The sequence below is a fragment of the Mirounga angustirostris genome, unplaced genomic scaffold, assembly GCF_029215605.1.
Source record: "Mirounga angustirostris isolate CCGP_5_RB_7025 unplaced genomic scaffold, mMirAng1.0.hap1 SCAF_9, whole genome shotgun sequence".
NCBI classification, from domain to species: domain Eukaryota; kingdom Metazoa; phylum Chordata; class Mammalia; order Carnivora; family Phocidae; genus Mirounga; species Mirounga angustirostris.
Window position 1 is genome coordinate 28,982,421 of NW_026991717.1, and position 22,971 is coordinate 29,005,391.

General features: G+C 38.4%; 1 protein-coding gene across 1 annotated transcript in view; it reads left to right on the forward strand.

Moving 5' to 3' along the window:
- The window catches only part of NIPA1 (NIPA magnesium transporter 1), a 77,257-nt gene that overhangs the window by 46,572 nt on the left and 7,714 nt on the right, over positions 1-22,971 (forward strand). The window contains exon 4 of the mRNA XM_045899582.3: positions 22,373-22,533. Coding sequence (XP_045755538.1) covers positions 22,373-22,533 — 161 coding nt within the window. The remainder of the gene's footprint in view (positions 1-22,372; positions 22,534-22,971) is intronic.

The following is a 22,971-nucleotide window of genomic DNA, read 5'->3' on the forward strand; positions in this document are numbered from 1 at the left end:
ATATTGAAGTATGTTGTCCTGCTCAGTAATGGAGGGTTCAGTGTTCTGTGTAAAGCTATGGAAAGCCCAATAAGTTAATGTGCCCAATTATCTGTTGCATATAGCTGTAGACATTTTCTGTCTCTGATTTTCACTGAATAAGCCTGCATCCCTAACATAACCCAGGGTATGTACTATGGAGGTTTAATCCGTAAGAGGAGGAAAAAAAAGTTTAGCTATGTTTCCATGGTTTGTGGCCTATGTATAAGAAAAATATTTTTATTTTTACAACTTGAAACAACGAATGCCTTTTAGATCTTAAAAGGATAAGAAATTTCTGAAGTTTGAAGTAATAACAATGAAGTTTAACTTACTACAGTAAAAAAATAATTTGTGAAAAAGATTAAATCAAATATGACAGTAATTAAAGCTATGACATAATTTCTTAAATTAGTCAGAATAATATGAAAATCCCAGTAGATAAAATGACAAAAGTCAAAACTGACAATTTGTTCATAAGAAAACACATTTATTCCACTAATATTAACCCTCATTTTCAATAAAATGCTCATAAGCAACCAGATACAATGTAATAAATACGTTTATTTAATAAATATTTCAAAAGTAAAAAGAATGTTAGAAAGGATACCTGCTCAATATAACAAACTATAAATATATATGTGTTCTCCTTTCTTTTCTCAGCTTTTTAAAAATAGATACAAAATTTTATAAAGTAATAATTAGAATCATGTATTATTGGGCTTGTAAAAGACCCAAATAGCACCAAAAAAATAGTGCAAAAAGAAGGAACTAGAAATTGAGCTATAGAGGAGTAACATTGTGTCTCATGGGTTAATTTAGTATCAATTTGAAATGTATTCTGATGAGCCCTAGAGAAACCACTAAAAAATAACAAAAAAATATGGTGGAAAAAACCAATAAGGAACTAAACTGTTACACTGGAAAAATTCACTTAATGTAAGAGAAGGCAGTAAGTGAAGAATTGGGAACAAAATGTAGAAAATAAAAAGTAAAATGGCAAACACACAAATAATGATATCATTAAAAATATTTAATGTCAGTGGATAAAACAATCCAGTAAAAAGGCAGAAATTAGGGACACCTGGGTGTCTCAGTCCGACTCTTGATTTTGGCTCAGGTCATGATCTCAGGGGTGGGATTGAGCCCGGCATCAGACTGCATTCAGTGCGGAGTCTGCTTGGGATTCTCTCTCTCCCTCTCCCTCTGTTCCTCCCCCTGCTCTCTCTCTCTCTCTCTCTCTCTCACTTTCTCTCTCTGAAATAAATAAATTTTTTTTTAAAGGCAGAGATTGTCAGGCTGTATAATGATCCAACTGTATGCTGTCTACACAACACACTTTAGATTCAAAGATATAAATGAATTGAAAATAAAAGGAAGGAAAAGAAATATATTATGCAAACAATACCATAAGAAAGTTGGAGAGGCTACATATCAGACAAAATAAATTGTAAAACAAAAAATATTATTACTGATAGAGACATCTTATAATGACAAAAGGGTCAATCCATCAGGAAGACATAACAATTATAAACAAATATGCACCTAAAAACAGGGCTTCAAAATATAAGAAACATACCTGAAAAGAATAAAGAGTAACAGATAATTCAACAATAATAGTTACAACTTTCAATAATGGATAGAAATATCCAAATACTTTCAATAATGGATAGAAAAACTAGGCAAAAGATCAAGAAGGAGATAGAAGACTTGAATGACAGCATAAGCCAACTAGACAAAATAGACATCTGTAGAACACTCCACCCAACAGCAGTAGAATTCTTCCCAAGTGTATATGGAACATTTTCCTGGATAGGCCATATGCTAGGCCATAAAAAAAAAAAAAAAAAAAAATCAATAAATGTGAAAGGATTGAAACCATACAAAGTACTTTCTCTAACTATAATGAAATCAGAAAGCAAAACCAGTGAAATTTGTGAAATTTATAAATATGTGGAAATTAAACAACTTACTACTAAATGACCAATGGGTCAAAAAAGAACTTACAAGGGAAATTGGAAAATACTTTGAGATGAATAAAAGTGGGGAGACAACACACCAAAGCTCACATGACTCAGCTAAATCAATACCCAGAGGGAAATTTATATCTGTAAATGCCTGCATTAAAAAAAAAAAAAGGAAAGATCTTAAATCAACAATCTAAGAGGGCCAACTAAACCCAAAGGAAGTAGAAGGAAGGAAATAATAAAGATTAGAGTAAATAAATGAAATAGAGACTAGAAATAAATAGTGAAAAGCAGAAAAACCCAAAGATTGTCCTTTGAAAAGGTCAACAAAATTGATAACCCTTCAGTTAGATTGACAGAGAAGACTGAAATTACTAAAATCAAGAACAAAAGGGGGATATTGCCACCAACTCTACAGAAATTAGAATTATAAGCAAATAAGATGAATAACAGTATGCCAACAAATTAGATCGCTTAGACGAAATGGTCATATTCCTAGAAAGACTCAAACTACTGAAAATATTTTAAGAATAGAAAATCTGAATAGATTTACAGCAAGTAAAGAGATTGAACTAGCAAAACAAAAACAAAAACAAAAACTTCCAACAAAGAGAGTTGAGGTAGAGGTGGTTTCACTGATGAATTCTTTCAAACGTTTAAAGAAGAATTAATAGAATTCTTCACAAACTCTTCCAAAAAGTAGGAGAGATGGGAACTCTTCCCAACTCACTCTATGAGGTAATATTATCTTGTAACAAAACCAAAGAAATCACTGGAAAGGAAAACTACAAATCAGTTTTCTTATTAATATAGATGAAGCAATCCTCAACAAAATACTAGCCAACTGAATTCAATAGATAAAAAGGATTATACACCATGACCAAGCGGGATTTATCTCAAGAATGCAAGGTAGATTTAGCATCAGAGTAAGTTAATACCCCTCATCAATAGAATAAAGGTTAAACATATTTCAGTAGACACATAAAAATCATTTTATAAAATTCAACACCCCTTCACGATGAAAACAAATCAATATGCTAGAAATAGAAGGGCACCTGTGTAGCTCAGTTGGTTAAGCATCCATCTCTGCATCTCAGCTCAGGTCTTGATCTCAGGGTCGTGAGTTCAAGCCCTGCATTGGGTTCCACACTGGGCATGGAGCCTACTTTAAAAAATCCTAGAAATAAAGGGTAACTTCCTAATCTGGCAAAGTATCTCTATGAAAATCCCCCAGCTAACATCATACTTAATGGTTTAGGACTGGATGATTTCCCCCGAAGATGAGGAACAAGACATCTACTTTTGCCACTTATATTCAGCATTGTACCAAAGGCTCCAGCCAATATAGTTAGGCAGGCAAATTAAATGAATGCGAATGAATTAAAAGCCATCTTGATTGGAAAGGAAGAAGTCAAACTATCTCTGTTAGCAGAGCTGACATGATCTTGTATATGGAAAATTCTATGGAACTGCTAAGAAACTATCAGAACTAATAAGTTCAGCAAGTATACTGGATATAAGATCAATATACAAAAATCAATTGTATCTGTATACAGTAGCAGTGAGCATACCAAAAATGAAATTAAGAAAACAATTCAATTATAAAATAGTACCAAAACAAACAAAATACTTAAGAATATATTTTTAAAAAGAAGCATAAAACTCATACTCTGAAACTATAAAAACATTTTTGAAAGAAATTAATCCTAAATAAATGGTCCATATTCACATATCCATATTCACATATTAACAAGAATTAATATTGTTAAGATGATGATACTAACTCATCTACAGATTCAGAGCAATCTCTATCAGAATCATTTGAAATTGACAACCCGATCTTAAAATTCATATAGAAATGCAAGAGACCCAGAATAGCCCAGAGTCATGATAAATAAATACACAGTTGGAGGACTCACACTTCTTGATTTCAAAACATTTTATAGAACTACAGTAATCAGAACAATGTGGTACTGAGTTAAGGATAGACATATATATCAATAAAATAAAATTGAGATTCCAGAAATAAACCCTAACATTTATAGTCAACAGATTTTTACCAATGGTTAAAGAATTCAATAAGGAAAGAACAGTCTTTTCAATAAGTGGTGTTGATCCAACTGGGTATCCAAATGCAAATAAATGAAGTTATACTCCTACCTCACACTATATATAAAAAATGAACTCAAAAGGGATCGAGTACCTAAATTTAAAAGCTTAAACTATAAAACTCTTGAAGAAAAGGTATATATTTTTGTGACATTGGATTAGGCAGTGTTTCCCTAGATTTGACACCTAAAACACAAGCAACAAAAGAAAAATAGATAAATTGGGCATTATATAAATTTAAAACTTTTGTGCTTTAAAGAATGCCGTCAAGGAAGTGAAAAGCCAGGAAAAAAACATAATGTCATCAAAATGGTGATGTGTGGGAATCCACTCTCTATCCCCTCACAAAGATCAATGATTGGACAGTTATCCATGAAGAGAAACAGTTCTGGGAGAGGTCTGGAGTCTGCGTAAGAAACTTTAGCAACATTGTGGAACAAAAAACCTGAGAATAACCACAAAAGAACAGAAAGAAGACAACTTCATTTTACCTGCATCATTCCTTCCCCCAAGCTGACGTTGCACAGCACCAGGAGGGAACTTGTCAACCAGAAAGTGTTTTCCATGCCAGGAAAGGAGGCGCAGGGTGAGCAACCAGCTTTCCCAACCTTTCAGGACATTGCCCCAAGGTTCTGCTTTAGTTTCAGTTCACCCACACTGCAAAAGTTGACAGAAAGAGGTGGCTAGGAGGAACAGGAAAGAAAAGGGATACCAATAGCAGCCATGCGGTGAGAGTGATTGTGACTCACGCACCTGCTCTGCAGATAAACCCAGCAGATTTTGCCACTGAAGAAGCGAATGGCCAGCACAGTTGCCACAGACACCTGGAAATTTCATCAGCTTATGCCCCAGAGGTATTCATATTCGTGATACTAGCCATCAAAATCCTCCTCGTTCCAATTCCCACCCCACTCTTGCCAGCTCCCAGGAACCATGTGAGCATCCATTCCAGAACTCTGTAGCTGTGTGAGTACCAGACATCAGCCTAAAAAAAAAAAAAAAGACATCAGCCTAGACTCCTACAGCTGACCGAGTGTGTGTTCAGGGTTAGCCTTTCCAGCTATGCCCTTCCATACTGTAGGGTGCCATGTGTGAGTTTGGGGCTAGCCTGTCCATTTGTGCCCTTCCATACTGTAAGCCTGAAATCTGTCCCCAACCTCCACTTCATTGTGCATGCAGGCAGGGGTACTACTGATAGAATATGCTGATAATTAGAGTCTCTGCAGCAGCCTGTTGGCCTGATTAGGCCTTATCATCTGTCACTGCCCTGCACCACCATGTTCACCTGAAGCTAGCTCCTCCACCTTTGCACCTGCACACCTCCAGCCTGACCCCTATGACTGGCCTACACTGTAGTACACACACCCAAGGAAAGAATGTGCAGCCACACTAACAGCCAGGGCCCTTGCAGCTACCAATGAGCTTGTAGTTGGCCCTGGCCTTTACTGCCTATCTTAGTCCTGAGCACTATGTATGTGTCTGCAACTGGACTCTACGACTACATAGGCACATGCAGCTGGCCCCTGTAGCCAGCCATGTGCACACCAGCTCTGGCCATCACCACTGCCTGCCCTTATCCCTATTCATTGGACCTGAAGGCACTGCTGAGGACACCAGTAGCCCTAGCAGCCACTTCAAACCCCTCACAGTTCTTGCCAAGAAACACATAGTTGTCAATGTGGAGGACCTCGCAGCCTGAGCTGAAGAGACATTACACCTCACCAAATGTGGTGCTGCCACACACACCCATTCTTGGTACCCTGCGACACTAAACCCAAAGTCACAGCATGCTCCAGTGTGCTGTTATCCACAAGTAAAAGTCTTCCTTTACTGATATCAGTCCCTAAAGTCTGGAAGAGGTGACAGCATTTTCAAATGCACAGACACCTATACAAGGCTACAGGGATCATGCAGAATCAGGGAAATATGACTCCTCTAAACAAACACGGTAAACCTCTGGTTACTGGCCCCAAAGAAATGGAGATCCAGAAATTGCTTAACCAAGAATTCAGAAATAATTCCCTTAAAGATGCTAAGAGAACACATATAAACAATTTAAAGACATCTGGAAAATAACACAAGAACAAAATGAGAAGTTCAAAAGAGACAACCTAAAAAAGATCCAAACAAATTTTGGAACTGAAGAATACAGCTGATGTACTGAAGAATTCAATAAAGAACTTCAACAGCACCTTTGACCAATCAGAAGAAAGAATTAGTTAGCTAGAAGATAGATCAATTGAAATCATCTAATCAGAGGAGCAGAAAGCAAAAAGAATGAAGAAAGACTATGGGACTAAGGCACCTTCATGGAAACAGTGTGCCATTATTGGAAAAAGAGAGGGAGAAAGGGGTTAGAAAGCTTATTTAAATAAATACTGGTTGAGAACTTCCTAAACCTGGGGAGAGATTTGGACATCCAGGTTTGTAAAACTCATAGGTCACCCCAAAATTTCAATCCAAAGTGATCTTCTCCAAGACATATTATAATAAAACTGTCTAATATAAAAAATGAAAAGAGTATTTTAAAACCAGCAAGAGAGGGGTTCTTGGGTGGCTCAGTTGGTTAAGCATCTGCCTTCAGCTTAGGTCATGATCCCAGGGTCCTGGGATCAAGCCCCATGTTGGGCTCCCTGCTCCGCAGAGGAATCTGCTTCTCCCTCTCCCTCTCCTGCTTGTGATCTCTCTCTCACTCCTCTCTCAAATAAATAAATAAAATCTTTTTAAAAAGAGAAAAAGAAAAAATAAAAACAGCAAGAGAAAAAAAAATTCTCTCTCACAAGGAAACTACCATACTATCAGCAGATTTCTTACAAAAGACCTTGTAAGCCAGGAGATAATGAGAGGTATATTCAAAGTGTTGAAAAAAAGAAACTGTTGGGGCGCCTGGGTGGCTCAGTTGTTAAGCGTCTGCCTTTGGCTCAGGTCATGATCCCAGGGTCCTGGGATTGAGCCCGGCATCGGGCTCCCTCCTTTGCGGAGAAGCCTGCTTCTCCCTCTCCTACTCCCCCTGCTTGTGTTCCCTCTCTCGCTGTGTCTCTCTCTGTTAAATAAATAAATAAAATCTTTTAGAAAAATGAAAAAAAGAAACCGTATAGCAAGAATACTTTACCCAGCAAAGTTTCCTTCAAAATTAAAAAGAGATATAGACTATGCAGAAGCTTTTTATTTGGATACCAATAGTTTATTTTTGCTTTTGTTTCGCTTGTCTCAGGAGACATATCTAGAAAAATGTTGCTACGGCCAATGTCAGAAATATTGTCTCCTGTGCTCTCTTCTAGGATTTTTATGGTTTCAAGTTACACATTTAGGTCTTTAATCCGTTTTGAGTTTATTTTTGTGTATGGTATAAGAAAGTTGTCTAGTTTCATTCTTTTGCATAGAGTTGATCCGTTTTTCCATAGAGGGGATGTGGATGAGGGGATGGATTAAATAGGTGGTGGATATTAAGGAGTGTACTTGTGATGAGCATTGGGTGATGGAATTGTTGAACAACTTTATTCTACACCTGAAGCTAATATAACACTGTATGTTAACTATACTGGAATTTTTTTAAATTTTATTTTATTATATTAGTCACCATACAATACATCATTAGTTTTTGATGTATTTTTGATCATTAGTTTTGATCATTAGTTTTTCAAAAAAGAGATAAAGTCTTTCCCTGATGAACAACAGTTAAAGGAGTTCATCACCACTAGACCTGCCTTACAAGAAATGCTGAAAGTTCTTCAACCTGAAATGAAAGGGTGCTAATTAGTAACATGAAAATATATAAGACACTGGTGAAGGTAAGTAGATAGTCAGATTCAGAATATTCTACTACTGTAATATGGTGGTGTGTTAATACTAACTCCAGTGTACTGGTTAAAGGACAAAACTATTAAAAATAATTATAGATACAATAATTTGTTAGTTGATACACAATATAAAAAGTTGTAAAAGCAAAAACAAAAGGCAGGTAGTAAAAAGGTAGAGTTTTTGTATGGGATTAAAGTCAAATTGCTATCATTATAAAATAGACTGTTAGAGGCATAAAGTGTTTTCTGCATGCCTCATGGTAAACACGAAGTGAAAGCCTACAGTGGATTCATAAACCATAAAGACAAGGGAATCAAAGTATATCACTACAGCAAATCATCAGTTCACAAAGGAAGGTAGAAAAAGTTGGAGAAAGGAACAAGGGAACTACAAAACAGCCAGAAAACAATTAATTAGATGACATTAGTAAGTGAGGACTTATCTAAATGCAAGTGGTGTGAATTTTCCAATCAAAAGACATAGACCAGCTGGATGGATAAAAAAACAGGACCCTATGATATACTGCCTACAATAAACTCAATTCATCTTTTTTTTTTTTAAAGATTTTATTTATTTATTTGACAGAGAGAGACACAGCGAGAGAGGGAACACAAGCAGGGGGAGAGGGAGAAGCAGGCTCTCCGCAGAGCAGGGAGCCCGATGCACAGGACTTGACCTCAGGACCCTGGGATCATGACCTGAGCCGAAGGCAGACACTTAACGACTGAGCCACCCAGGCGCCCTCAATTCATCTTTTTTAAAAATTTTATTATGTTATGTTAAACACCATACATTACAACATCAGTTTTTGATGTAGTGTTCCATGATTCATTATTTTCGTATAACACCCAGTGCTCCATTCAATACGTGCCCTCTTTAATACCCATCACCCATACCCATCCTTCCACCCCCCTCCCCTCTAGAACCCTCAGTTTGTTTCTCAGAGCCCATAGTCTCTCATGGGTCGTCTCCCCCTCCGATTTCCCTCCCTTCATTCTTCCCCTCCTGCTATCTTCTTTTTTTTTTTTTAACATATAATGTATTATTTGTTTCAGAGGTACAGATCTGTGATTCAACAGTCTTGCACAATTCACAGCACTCACTATAGCACATACCTCCCCAATGTCTATCACCCAGCCACCCCATCCCTCCCACCCCCCACAACTCCAGTAACCCTCAGTTTGTTTCCTGAGATTAAGAATTCCTCATATCAGTGAGGTCATATGATACATGTCTTTCTCTGATTGACTTATTTCGCTCGGCATAGCACCCTCCAGTGCCATCCATGTCATTGCAAATGGCAAGATTCCATTCCTTTTGATGGCTGTATAATATTCCATTTATATATATATATATATATATATATATATATATATATATACACACACACACACACACACACACACACACACCACATCTTCTTTATCCATTCATCTGTCGATGGACATCTTGGCTCTTTCCATAGTTTGGCTGTTGAGGACATTGCTGCTATAAACATTGGGGTGCACATACCCCTTCGGATCCCTACATTTGTATCTTTGGGTAAATACCCAGTAGTGCAATTGCTGGGTCGCATGGTAGCTCTATTTTCAACTTTGTGAGGAACCTCCATACTGTTTTGCAGAGTGGCTGCACCAGCTTGCATTCCCACCAACAGTGTAGGAGGGTTCCACTTTCTCTGCATCCCCGCCAACATTTGTCGTTTCCTGACTTGTTAATTTTAGCTATTCTGGCTGATGTGAGGTGGTATTTCATTGAGGTTTTTATTTGGATTTCCCTGATGCCGAGCAATGTTGAGCACTGTTTCATGTGTCTTTTGGCCATTTGGAAAATGGAAACTTCTTTGGAAAAATGTCTGTTCATGTCTTCTGCCCATTTCTTGATTGGATCATTTGTTCTTTGGGTGTTGAGTTTGATCAGTTCCTTATAGATTTTGGATACTAGCCCTTTATCTGATATGTCATTTGCAAATATGTTCTCCCATTCTGTCAGTTGTCTTTTGGTTTTGTTGACTGTTTCTTTTTCTGTGCAAAAACTTTTTATCTTGATGAAGTCCCAATAGTTCATTTTTACCCTTGCTTCCTTTGCCTTTGGCAATGTTTTTAGGAAGAAGTTGCTGTGGCTGAGGTCCAAGAGGTTGCTGCCTGTGTTCTCCATTAGGATTTCGATGGACTCCTGTCTCACATTTAGGTCTTTCAACCATTTGGAGTCTATTTTTGTGTGTGGTATAAGGAAATGGTCCAGATTCATTCTTCTGCATGTGGCTGTCCAATTTTCCCAACACCATTTGTTGAAGAGACTTGTCTTTTTTCTATTGGACATTCTTTCCTGCTTTGTCAAAGATGAGTTGACCATAGAGTTGAGGGTCCATTTCTGGGCTCTCTATTCTGTTCCATTGATCTGTGTGTCTGTTTTTGTGCCAGTACCACACTGTCTTGATGATGACAGCTGTGTGATAGAGCTTGAAGTCTGGAATTGTGATGCCACCAGCTTTGCTTTTCTTTTTCAATATTCCTCTGGCTATTCAGGGTCTTTTCTGGTTCCATACAAATTTTAGGATTATTTGCTCCATTTCTTTGAAAAAAGTGGATGGCATTTTGATAGGGATTGCATTAAATGTGTAGATTGCTCTAGGTAGCATTGACATCTTCACAATAGTTGTTCTTCCAATCCATGAGCATGGAACGTTTTTCCATTTCTTTGTGTCTTCCTCAATTTCTTTCATGAGTATTTTTCTGAGTACAGATTCTTTGCCTCTTTGGTTAGATTTATTCCTAGGTATCTTATGGTTTTGGGTGCAATTGTGAATGGGAGCGACTCCTTAATTTCTCTTTCTTCTGTCTGTTGGTGTATAGGAATGCCACTGATTTCTGTGCATTGATTTTATATCCTGCCATTTTACTGAATTCCTGTATGAGTTCTAGCAGTTTCAGGTGGAGTCTTTTGGGTTTTCCACATAAAGTATCATATCATCTGCAAAGAGTGAGAGTTTGACTTCTTCTTCGCTGATTCGGATGCCTTTTATTTCTTTTTGTTGTCTGATTGTTGTGGCTAGGGCTTCTAGTACTATGTTGAATAGCAGTGATGATAGTGGACATCCCTGCAGTTTTCCTGACCTTAGGGGGAAGCTCTCAGTTTTTCCCCATTGAGAATAATATTCGCTGTGGGTTTTTCATAGATGGCTTTTATGATATTGAGGTATGTACCCTCTATGTCTATACTCTGAAGACTTTTGATCAAGAAAGGATGCTGTACTTTGTCAAATGCTTTTTCTGCATCTATTGAGAGGATCATATGGTTCTTGTTCTTTCTTTTATTAATGTATTGTATCACATTGATTGATTTGCGGATGTTGAACCAACCTTGCAGCCCACGGCTAAATCCCACTTGGTCGTGGTGAATAATCCTTTTAATGTACTGTTGGATCCTATTGGCTAGTATTTTGGTGAGAATTTTTGCATCCATGTTCATCAAGGATTTTGGTCTGTAATTCTCCTTTTTGATGGGGTCTTTGTCTGGTTTTGGGATCAAGGTAATGGTGGCCTCATAAAACGAGTTTGGAAGGTTTCCTTCCATTTCTATTTTTTGGAACAGTTTCAGAAGAATAGGTAGTGGGGGCCCGGGTGGCTCAGTCGTTGAGCATCTGCCTTCGGCTCAGGTCATGATCCCAGGGTCCTGGGATCGAGCCCCACATCAGGCTCCCTGCTCCGTGGGAAGCCTGCTTCTCCCTCTCCCACTCCCCCTGCTTGTGTTCCCTCTCTGGCTGTCTTTCTCTCTGTCAAATAAATAAAATCTTAAAAAAAAAAAAAAAAAGAAGAATAGGTAGTAATTCTTCTTGAAATGTTTGGTAGAATTCCCCTGGGAAGCCATCTGGCCCTGGGCTTTTGTTTATTGGGAGATTTTTGATGACTGCTTCAATTTCCTTAGTGTTATAGATCTATTCACGTTTTCTATTTCTTCCTGGTTCAGTTTTGGTAGTTGATACATCTCTAGGAATGCATCCATTTCTTCCAGATTATCTAATTTGCTGGCATATATTTGCTCATAATATGTTCTTATAATTGTTTGCATTTCTTTGGTGTTGGTTGTGACCTCTCCTCTTTCATTCGTGATTTTATTTATTTGGGTCATTTCTCTTTTCTTTTTGATAAGTCTGGCCAGGGGTTTATCAACTTGTTAATTCTTTCAAAGAACCAGCTCCTAGTTTCGTTGATCTGTTCTACTGTTCTTTGTGCTTTCTATTTCATTGATTTCTGCTCTGATCTTTATTATTTCTCTTCTCCTGCTGGGTTTAGGCTTTATTTGCTGTTCTTTCTCCAGCTCCTTTAGGTGGAGGGTTAGGTTGTGTACTTGAGACCTTTCTTGTTTCTTGAGAAAGGCTTGTATTGCTATATACTTTCCTCTTAGGACTGCCTTTGCTGCATCCAAAGATTTTGAACAGTTGTGTTTTCATTTTCATTGGTTTCCATGAATTTTTTTAATTCTTCTTTAATTTCCTGGTTGTTGACCCATTCATTCTTTAGTAGGATGGTCTTCAGCCTCCATGTATTTGAGTTCTTTCCAACTTCCCTCTTGTGATTGAATTCTAGTTTGAAACCATTGTGGTCTGAAAATATGCAGGGAATGATCCCAATCTTTTGGTACTGGTTGAGACCTAGGATGTGATCTATTCTGGAGAATGTTCCATGGGCACTAGAGAAGAATGTGTATTCTGTTGCTTTGGGATGAAATGTTCTGAATATATGTGTGAAGTCCATTTGGTCCAGTGTGTCATTTAAAGTCTTTATTTCCTTGTTGATCTTTTGCTTAGATGATTTGTCCATTTCAGTGGGGGAGTGTTAAAGTCCCCCACTATTGCTGTATTGTTGTCGATGTGTTTCTTTGCTTTTGTTACTAATTGGCTTATAAAATTGGCTGCTCCCATGTTAGGGGCATAGATATTTACAGTTGTTAGATCTTGTTGGATAGACCCTTTAAGTAGGATATAGTATCCTTCCTCTCTCTTATTACAGTCTTTGGTTTAAAATCTAATTTGTCTTATATAAGGATTGCCACCCAGCTTTCTTTTGGTGTCCATTAGCGTGGTAAATGGTTTTCTACCCCCTCACTTTCAGTATGGAGGTGTCTTTGGGTCTAAAATGAGTCTCTTGCAGACAGGATATGGATGGGTCTTGTTTTTTTTATCCAATCTGATAGCCTGTGTCTTTTGATTGGGGCATTTAGCCCATTTACATTCAGGGTAACTATTGAAAGATAGGAATTTAGTGCCATTGTATTGCCTGTAAGGTGACTGTTACTGTATATTGTCTGTGTTCCTTTCTGGTCTATGTTGCTTTTAGGGTCTCTCTTTGCTTAGAGGACCCCTTTCAATATTTCTTGTAGGGCTGGTTTCGTGTTTGCAGATTCCTTTAGTTTTTGTTGCTTGTCCTGGAAGCTTTTTATCTCTCCTTCTATTTTCAATGACAGCCTAGCTGGATATAGTATTTTTGGCTGCATATTTTTCTCATTTAGTGCTCTGAATATATCATGCCAGTCTTTTCTCACCTGCCATGTCTCTGTGGATAGGTCTGTTGCCAATCTAATATTTCTACCATTGTAGGTTACAGATCTCATCTCCCAAGCTGCTTTCAGGATTTTCTCTTTGTCTCTGAGATTCATAAGTTTTACTATTAGATATTGGGGTGTTGACCTATTTTTATTGATTTTGAGAGGCGTTCTCTGTGCCTCCTGGATTTTGATGCCTGTTTCCTTCCCCCAATTAGCGAAGTTCTCTGCTATAATTTGCTCCATTATACCTTCTGCCCCTCTCTCTCTTTCTTCTTCTTCTGGGATCCCAATTATTCTAATGTTGTTTCATCTTATGGTATCTCTTATCTCTCGAATTCTGCCCTCGTGATCCAGTAGTTGTTTATCTCTCTTTTTCTCCACTTCTCTATTTTCCATCATTTGGTCTTCTATATCACTACTTCTCTCTTCTGCCTCATTTATCCTAGCAGTTAGAGCCTCCATTTTTTATTGCACCTCATTAATAGCCTTTTTGATTTCAACTGGGTTAGGTTTTAGTTCTTTTATTTCTCCAGAAAGATTTCTCTAATATTGTCCATGCTTTCTTCAAGCCCTGCTAGTATCTTTAAAATTGTCATTCTGAACCCTAGTTCTGTCATCTTACTAATGTCTGTATTGATTAGGTACCTGGCAGTCGGTAGTGCCTCTTGTTCTTTTTTTTTGAGATGATTTTTTTCTGTCTTGTCATTTTGCCCAGAGGTGAATAGATGAATGAGAGAACAAAATGCGAACAGGGTAACAATGACTCCAGACAAATATATACTAAACAAATCAGAAGAGACCTGAAACCGGGGGAAAAGAAAGGGAAAGAAAGAAAAAAGTAAAAGAAATAGATAAAAACAAACAAACAAAAAAACAGAGTATGATCAAATATGATCAGGCTGGTGCATAGATCAGTGCCACACACTAGATTTTGGGCATATTTTGGTCTGTTAGAAGAAAGTGCCTCCCCAAATTTTAAATAAAGAAAAGTTTATATATGTACAAAAATAAGGGTAAATACAATGAAGGGATGGACTGTGACTGTAAAGATGAAAATTATGAAAGATTTTATAAAGGGAATTGATAACATGTTGGTTGAAAAAAGAAAGAAGAAGATTTTTTAAAAAGGTGGGGGGAGAGAATGTGATCAGGCAGGAAACTAGAACAAAGCCATACACTAGAGATTTAGGGTATATTTTGGTCTGTTAGAAGAAATTGTGTCCCAAAATTTTAAAGAGAGAACAACTTATATATATATATATATATATATACCAAAAATAAGGTTAACTACTATGAAGGGATAGAATATGAGTCTAAAAATGAAAAATAAAAAAGATTTTTTAAAAAGGGATTGGTACGATGTTGATTGAAAATGGGAAAAAGAAAAATTCAAAGAGAAAAAAAGAAAATTAAAAAAATTAACTCTGAAAGACTGAAGGATCATGGGGAAAAAGCCATGGATTCTATATGCAGTATTCCCCTAGTGCTGGAGTTCTGCCATTCTCATTGATCGGTAAACTTGGTCTTGGCTGGCTGTTCTTGCTGATCTTCTGGGGGAGGGGCCTGTTGCTGTGGTTCCCAAATGTCTTTGCTGAGGCTGAATTGCCCCACCCTTGCCCGGGCTGGGCTAAGTAATGTGCTTGGTTTGCTCTCGGGAACTTTTGTTCCCTGCATGCCTTCCGTACAGCTTTGGAGGACCAGAGTGAAAATGGTGGCTTCCCAGTCTCTGCCCTGGAGGATCCAAGAACTCAGGGCCCCACCCCTCAGTGAGCCCCCAGGGAAAAGCAGTTAATCACTGCTGTGTCCCCGGTCTCCGGCTGCATTCCGTGCTCACCCGGCCTGTGACTGAGCCTTTCTACCCGTGGCACATGACCCCGTGTGGAGTCTCCAAACCCAGCAGATCCCTGCGGTGCGCTTCCGCGCCGCTCCTCCCGCGGGAGGAAGGTAAGTCTCCCTGAATCTGCCGCTTGTTGGGTCCCTGCTGGAGGAGCAGTGGCCCAACTGTGCCGCGGATCATGGTTTATGGCAATCCTGAGCTGAGGGCCCGCGCCTCGGCTCCATCTCCGCAGCCAGCTTCCCCGCTCCGATACCTGAGAGCTCTGCCACACTCAGGCACCCCCGGTCTTTCTGTGACCCCGATGGTTCTGAGACCACACTGTCCCAGCGAGGATTCCACCCCCTGCTTAGCCACTGGAGCAATATCCCTCAGTGGAACAGACTTCTAAAAGTTCCGATTTTGTGCTCCGCAGCTCTATCACTTGCCAGAAGCGGCAGACGGAGGCCCCCTCCCCCGCCATCTATCCTCCTGAATACCACCTCGTATTCACTTCTCCACGCGTCCTACCTTCCAGAAAGTGGTCGCTTTTCTGTTCAGAGAGTTGTTGCTATTCTTTTCTTCGATCTCCTGTTGAGTTTGTAGGTGTTCAGAATGGTTTGATCCCTATCTAGTTGAATTCCTGGGACCAGACGAAATTTAGGTCTTCTACTCCTCCGCCATCTTGCTCCTCCCCAAACTCAATTCATCTTTAAGGACATACATAGGCTCAAAGCAAAGTGATGTTAAAATCTATTCTAAGCAAGTAGAAACCAAAAGGGAGCAGGGATAGCTGTACTTAGACAAAATAGAATTTATGTGAAATATGGTAATAAAGGACAAAGGACAAAATAGACTTTAAGTGAAATATGCTAATAAAGGACAAAGACCTAATCATAAGTCCATCAAGAAGATATAACAATCATAAGCATCAGAGCACCTAAGTATATTAAGCAGATACTAACAGATATGGTGGGGAAAAGACAGCAATACAGTAATGGTAGGGGTCTTCAATGTCGAACTTTCAGTAATGGATAGATCATTCAGGCAGAAAATGAAAAAGGAAACATGAGACTTGAAACATACTTTAGACCAAATGGACCTAAGAGACATACACAGAACATTCTATCCAACAATAGTAGAGTATGCATTCTTCTTGAGTGCACATGAAACATTCCTCAGGATAGATAAAATTATAGGTCACTGAAGAAGTCTTAGCAAATTTAAGAAGGTTGAGATCATACCAAGTATCTGACCATAATGGTATTGAATTCGAAATCAGTAACTGGAAAGAAGCAGGAAAATTTACAAATTTGTGAATATGAAACAACACCTAAACAATCAAGGGTCAAAGAAGAAATCTAAAGGGAAATGATCTTGAAACAAATGAAAATGGAAATTCAATGTATTAAAACTTACGGGATGCTGCAAAAGCAATTCTAAAAGGGAAGTTTATAGCGATAAATGCCTGTTTTAAGAAAAAATGACCTAAACCTAACTTTATACCTCAAGGAATGAAGAAAAAGAACAAACTAAATCCAGTATAGACAAAAGGTAGGAAATGAGAAAGATCAGAAATAGAGACCAGAAATACAATGGAAAAGATTAATGAAACTAGGAGCAGCTTTTTAAAAAGATAAGATGGACATGGCTTTAGTTAGATTGAGAAAAAGGAAAGAAGTCTCAAAACTAGGAATGAAAGAGGAGGCATTACAACTCATTCCACAGAAATACAAAGGATCATAAAGCACTACTATGAACAATTACATGGCAATAAATTGAACAGCCTAGAAGAAATGGATAAATTCCTAGAAATATACAACCTACCAAAGATTGAATCATGAAGAAATAGAAAATCAGGGCGCCTGTGTGGCTCAGTCGTTAAGCGTCTGCCTTCAGCTTGGGTCATGATCCCAGGATCCTGGTATCAAGCCCCGCATCGGGCTCTCTGCTCAGCGGGAAGCCTGATTCTCCGTCTCCCACTTCCCCTGCTTGTGTGCCCTCTCTCGCTGTCTCTCTCTCTCTGTCAAATAAATAAATAAAAAATCTTAAAAAAAAAAAAAAAGAAAATCAGAATAAACCAATAGTAAGGAGATGGAATCAATAATAAAAAAATCTCCCAATAAAGAAAAGCTCAGGACCAGATAGATGGCTTCATGGGTGAATTCTACCAAATGTTTAAAGAAGAATTAATGCCAATCCTTTTCAAACACTTCTAAAAAATTGAAAAGGAGAAAACACTCCAAAGCTCATTTTATGAACCAGCATTATCCTGATACCAAAGCCAGGTAAAGACACTACAAGAAAAGAAAACTAACTACCAATATCCCTGATGAATCTATCCTCAATTCATCAACAAAAATTCTCAGCAAAATATTAGCAAGCCAAATTTAATAGTATATTAAAAGGATCATACATCATCATCAGGTTGGATTTATTTGTGGGATGCAAGCATGGTTCATAGGAATACTAATACATGTCATATACCACATTAATACAATGAAAGATCAAAATTAAATGGTCTTCTCAGTAGATGCAAAAAATCTTGATCAAAGTCAACATCCTCTCATGATAAAATGCTCTTAACAAACTGGGTATAGAGGTCACATACCTCAACATAATAAGGGTCATAGATGACAAGCTCACAGCTAACATAATCAGCAGTGAGTGTTTGAAAACTTTCCTCTAAGATCAGGAAAAGACAAGTGTGTCCACTCTCACCACTCCTATTAAACATAGTAGTAGAAGTCCTAGTCAGTGGACTTAAGCAAGAAAAAGAAAGAAAAGGCATCCGAATCAGAAAATAAGAATTAAAATTGTCTTTGTACACGACATGATCTTATATATAGAAAATCCTAAAGACTCCACCAAAACACTCTTAGAACAGATTAAAAAAAAAATCAGTAAAATTTCAGGATATAGAAATCAGTTGTGTTTCTCTACATTAACAATGAAATACCTGAGAAACAAAACAATTCTGTTGACAGTAACATCAATAAAATGCTGAGGAATCAATTTAATCAAGTAGGTTATCTGTACACTGAAAGCTACAAGAATTTTTTTTAAGATTATTTACTTATTTGTCAGAGAGAGAGAGCACAAGCAGGGGGAGTGGCAGGCAGAGGGAGAAGCAGGCTCCCCGTTGAACAAGGAGCCCAAAATGGGGCTCAATCCCAGGACCCTGGGATCATGACCTGAGCTGAAGGCAGGTGCTTAACCGACTGAGCCACCCAGGCGTCCCAAGAATTTTTTTAAATTAAAATTGACCTGCAATGTTATATTAGTTTCAAGTATACAACATAAATGATTCAACATTTCTATAAATTACACCGTGCTTATCACAATAAATGTAGTTACCATCTGTCACCATACAGTTATTACAGTCTTATTGACCGTATTTTCTATGCTCTACTTTTCAACCCCCTGGTTTATTTTATAACTGGAAGTTTATACTTCCTAATCCCCTTCACCTATTTCACCCATCTCCCCATACCTCTGCCCCTCTGGCAACCACCAGATTGTTCTCTGTATTTATGAGCCTTCAGGGTTTTGTGTGCTTTGTTGTTTGTTCATTTTGTGATTTAGATTCCACATATAAATGACATCATACAGTATTTTTCTTTCTTTGACTTTTTCACTCGGCATAGTACTCTTGGGTCCATCCATGTTGTCACAAATGGCAAGATTTTGTTCTTCTTATGACTGGATAATATTCTATTGTGTGTGTGCGCACGCGCGCATGTGTACACACACACACCTACCATTCCTTCTTTATCCATTCATCTATCCATAAGGACTTAGTTTCCTGCTGTATCTTGACTGTTAAAAATAATTCTGCAGAAAACATTGAAGTTCACGTATCTTTTTGAATTAGTGTTTTCATTTTATTTGGGTGAATGCCCAGGAGTGGAATTATTGGATCATATGATAGTTCTACTTCTGATTTTTTGAGGAACCTCCATACTGTTTTACATAGTGGCTGCACCAATTTACAGTCCACCAACAGTGCATGAGGGTTCCCCTTTCTCCTTACCAACATTTAGTATTCTTGTCTTTTTAAAAAATTTAAAATCAATTAAATAACATATAGTGTATTATTAGTTTCAGAGGTAGAGTTCAGTGATTCATCAGTTGCATATAACACCCAGTGCTCATTACGACAAGTGCCCTCTTTAATCCCCATCACCCAGTTACCCCATCCTTCTACCTGCCTCCCCTCCAGCAACTCTCAGTTTGTTTTCTATAGTTAAGAGTCTCTTATGGTACCTCTCTGATTTTCTCTTATTTTATTTTTCCTTTCCTTCCTCTATGTTCACCTGTTCTGTTTCTTATATTCCACATATGAGTGAAGTCATCTGATATTTGTCTTTCTCTGACTTATTTTGCTTAGCATACCTTCTAGTTCCAACCACGTTATTGCAAATGGCAAGATTTCAGTGTATATGTATAGATACACCACATCTTCTTTATCCAATCATCTATTGATGGACATCTGGGCTCTTCCCATATTTTGGCAATTGTAGACATTGTTGCTATAAACATTGGGGTGCATGTGCCCCATCGAACACTATGTTTGTATCCTTTGGATAAATATCTAGTAGTGCAATTGCTGCGTGGTAGGGTAGCTCTATTTTTAACTTTTTGAGGAACTTCCATACTGTTTTCCAGAATGGCTGCACCAGTTTGCATTCAAACCAACAGTGTAAGAGGGTTCCCCTTTCTCTACATCCTTTCCAACATTTATTGTTTCCTGCCTTGTTAATTTTTGCCATTCTAACTGGTGTAAGGTGGTATCTCATTGTGGTTTTGATTTGAATTTCCCTGATGGCTAATGATGTTGAACATTTTTTCATGTGTCTGTTAGCCATTTGTATGTCTTCTTTGGAGAAGTGTCTTTTCATGTCTTCTGCCCATTTTTGACTGGATTATTTGATTTTTGGGTGTTGAGTTTGAGAAGTTGTCCCATTTCATAGGTTCCATTTTGTTGACTGAAGTTTCCTTTGCTGCAAAAGCTTTTTATCTTGATGTAGTCCCAATAGTTCATTTTTGCCCTTGCTTCCCTTGCCTTTGAAGACGTACCTAGCAAAACGATGCTGCTCTCCTCTAGGATTTTGATGGATGCTTGTCTCACATTTATTCTTTCATCCATTTTGAGTTTATTTTTGTGTATGCTGTAAGACAGTGGTCCAGTTTCATTCTCCTGTCTGTGGCTGTCTAATTTTCCCAGCACCATTTGTTGAAGAGACTGTCTTTACTCCATTGGGTATTCTTTCCTGCTTTGTCGAAGATTAGTTGACCATAGAGTTGAGGGTCCATTTCTGGGTTTTCTATTCTGTTCCTTTGATCTGTGTGTCTGTTTTTGTGCCAGTACCATACTGTTTTTATGATTATAGCTTTGTAATACAGCTTGAAGTCTGGATTTGTGATGCCTCCAGCTTTGTTTTCTTTTTCAACATTCTTGCCTCTCTTCTTTCACCCATGGCGGCCGCTGACCACTTTGGCATAGCCTGCCCGTCATCCCAGGCTCACCTCTTGCTCTGAGAGCCTCCCAGTCCTCTGGTTTCCACCAGTTTGCAGCTATGTGTAACCCCTCAAATTAACACCCAGTTGTGTATTCTAATATCTTTTGTTGTTTTGGTGATGTTGATTATTTCTCCAAGTACATTGCCAAGGTTTCCTTGAGGACCAGGCTGTCTAGAGATTAAGACACAAAGTGGTATAAGGGAAAAGATGGAGCTTTGGCTTTTTGGTTTGTCATCACCATGATTTCACCTCCTCTTAGCTTTGTGGCTTTGGGTTCAGTGCTTATCCTTTCTGAGGCTGTCTCTTTATCTATAAAATGAGGATTAAGAAGGAAATCCCGTATATCTAGTGTGCCCTCCTGATGGATATTTGTGTTCCCTGAGTGCCTTTGGCATAGACAACAACAAAGTGGCAGTTACTAGTCCCATGATTACTAAAAGCCTAGGTTTTCCAATTCAGATTGTATACTGATGTTACATAGGGAAATAAGAAACATATTAAGAACCTTAAGATTATAGAAGTCTTAAAAGGAATACTTTTTTTTTTTTGCATTGTAAAAGTAATGTGACCACATTTTAAAAGTTTGGGGTATTGGGGCGCCTCGGTGGCTCAGTCAGTCAAGTGTCCAACTCTTGGTTTTGGCTCAGGTCATGATCTCAGCATTGTGAGATCAAGCCCCGAGTTGGGCTCTGTACTGGGTGTGGAGCCTGCTTAAGATTCTCTCTCTCTCTCTTTTTCCCTCCGTCCCTCCCTCCGTCCCTCCCTCCGTCCCTCCCTCCCTCTCCCTCTCCCTCCCTCCCTCCCCCTCATCCCTCTCTCTCCAAAAAAAGTTTGGGGGTATTATAGAAGAGAAAAATAATCAATGACCCATACTCCTACCATAATGCAATTACTATTAGCATTTTGATTTTACCCTCTTTGTGCATTTTCTCAATTTATTTTAACTTAAGTGTTTTCATCATGAATTACTTGTAATTATTTTAAGTTTTCATATCTACTTTCCCACTTAACATAGTTTGTTTTCTTTTATTTATTTATTTTTAAAAAGATTTTATTTAAGAGAGAGAGACCAAGAGCAGGGGGAGGAGCAGAGGGACAGAGAATCTCAACTAGACTCTGCACCGAATGGGGAGCCTGAGGCGGGGCTTGATCTCATGACCCTGAGATCATGACCTGAGTCAAAACCAAGAGTTGGACGCTCAACTGACTGAGCCCCAGGCACCCCAATTGTTTGCTTTTAAAAATAAGGAAGCAGTATTTTTATTTAATCATAAAACTTCATTTTTATGAATGATAAACTTATTTTTCTATTCTGGTATATTTCATATCTATTGAAATAATATATAGCAGTATGAGTTAAGAGTCATTAACTATATACTGACTGCATGGAATTGGTATTAAAATCCTTTGTGTTTAAGTAACAATTTCAATAAATTCCTAATCTTTTCTCCTGTTAAAAACTAAATTAAAAATAAATATGGCTATCAAGAAAATACGACTTTTCCAAAACAAGTACAATTAGTACAAACAGGTCAAATATATGGTTTAAATTTTAATGATTTCTCTCTCTCTCTTTTTTTTTTTTTAAACAAAGGTCCATTTTAGCTTCTTATCTTCTGAAGGAAAAGCTCAACATCTTGGGCAAGTTGGGGTGTCTGCTAAGCTGTGCAGGTTCTGTTGTGCTGATTATCCACTCCCCAAAATCTGAGAGTGTGACCACGCAAGCTGAGCTGGAAGAGAAGCTGACTAACCCAGGTAACTCCTTTCTAACAAAGCTGCAAGAAAGCTTGCCTGTCAGTATGATCCTTCCAGGTATAGGGTGGAGTTGGCTTACCCATGGTCTGTTCTCCTAGACCCTGTGTTTGACTTTGCCTATGAGTGGCCATCGCTGTGCCCTGCTGGCTATAGCATCCCTCACTCCTGCTGCCCCAGGTGTGGGAAGAGGCCTCATGGTCCTTGCTTTCCAGACATTGCATCCCCCATCCCTGGGGTTCTGGACCTCTTCTGCTTTCTCCTGGACCTTAGGGACCTGGTGCATGGGTGCCTTCATCATCTGGCCCCCTCCACAACAGTCTCATCCGTTCCAACCTCCCTTCCACACCCACCCAACCCCTGCTTACTGTGGCCTTCCCGTTCCCTGCCTCCCATGACCACCCCCCAACATGTCTCCTCCCACAGCCTCTCACCTCTCCC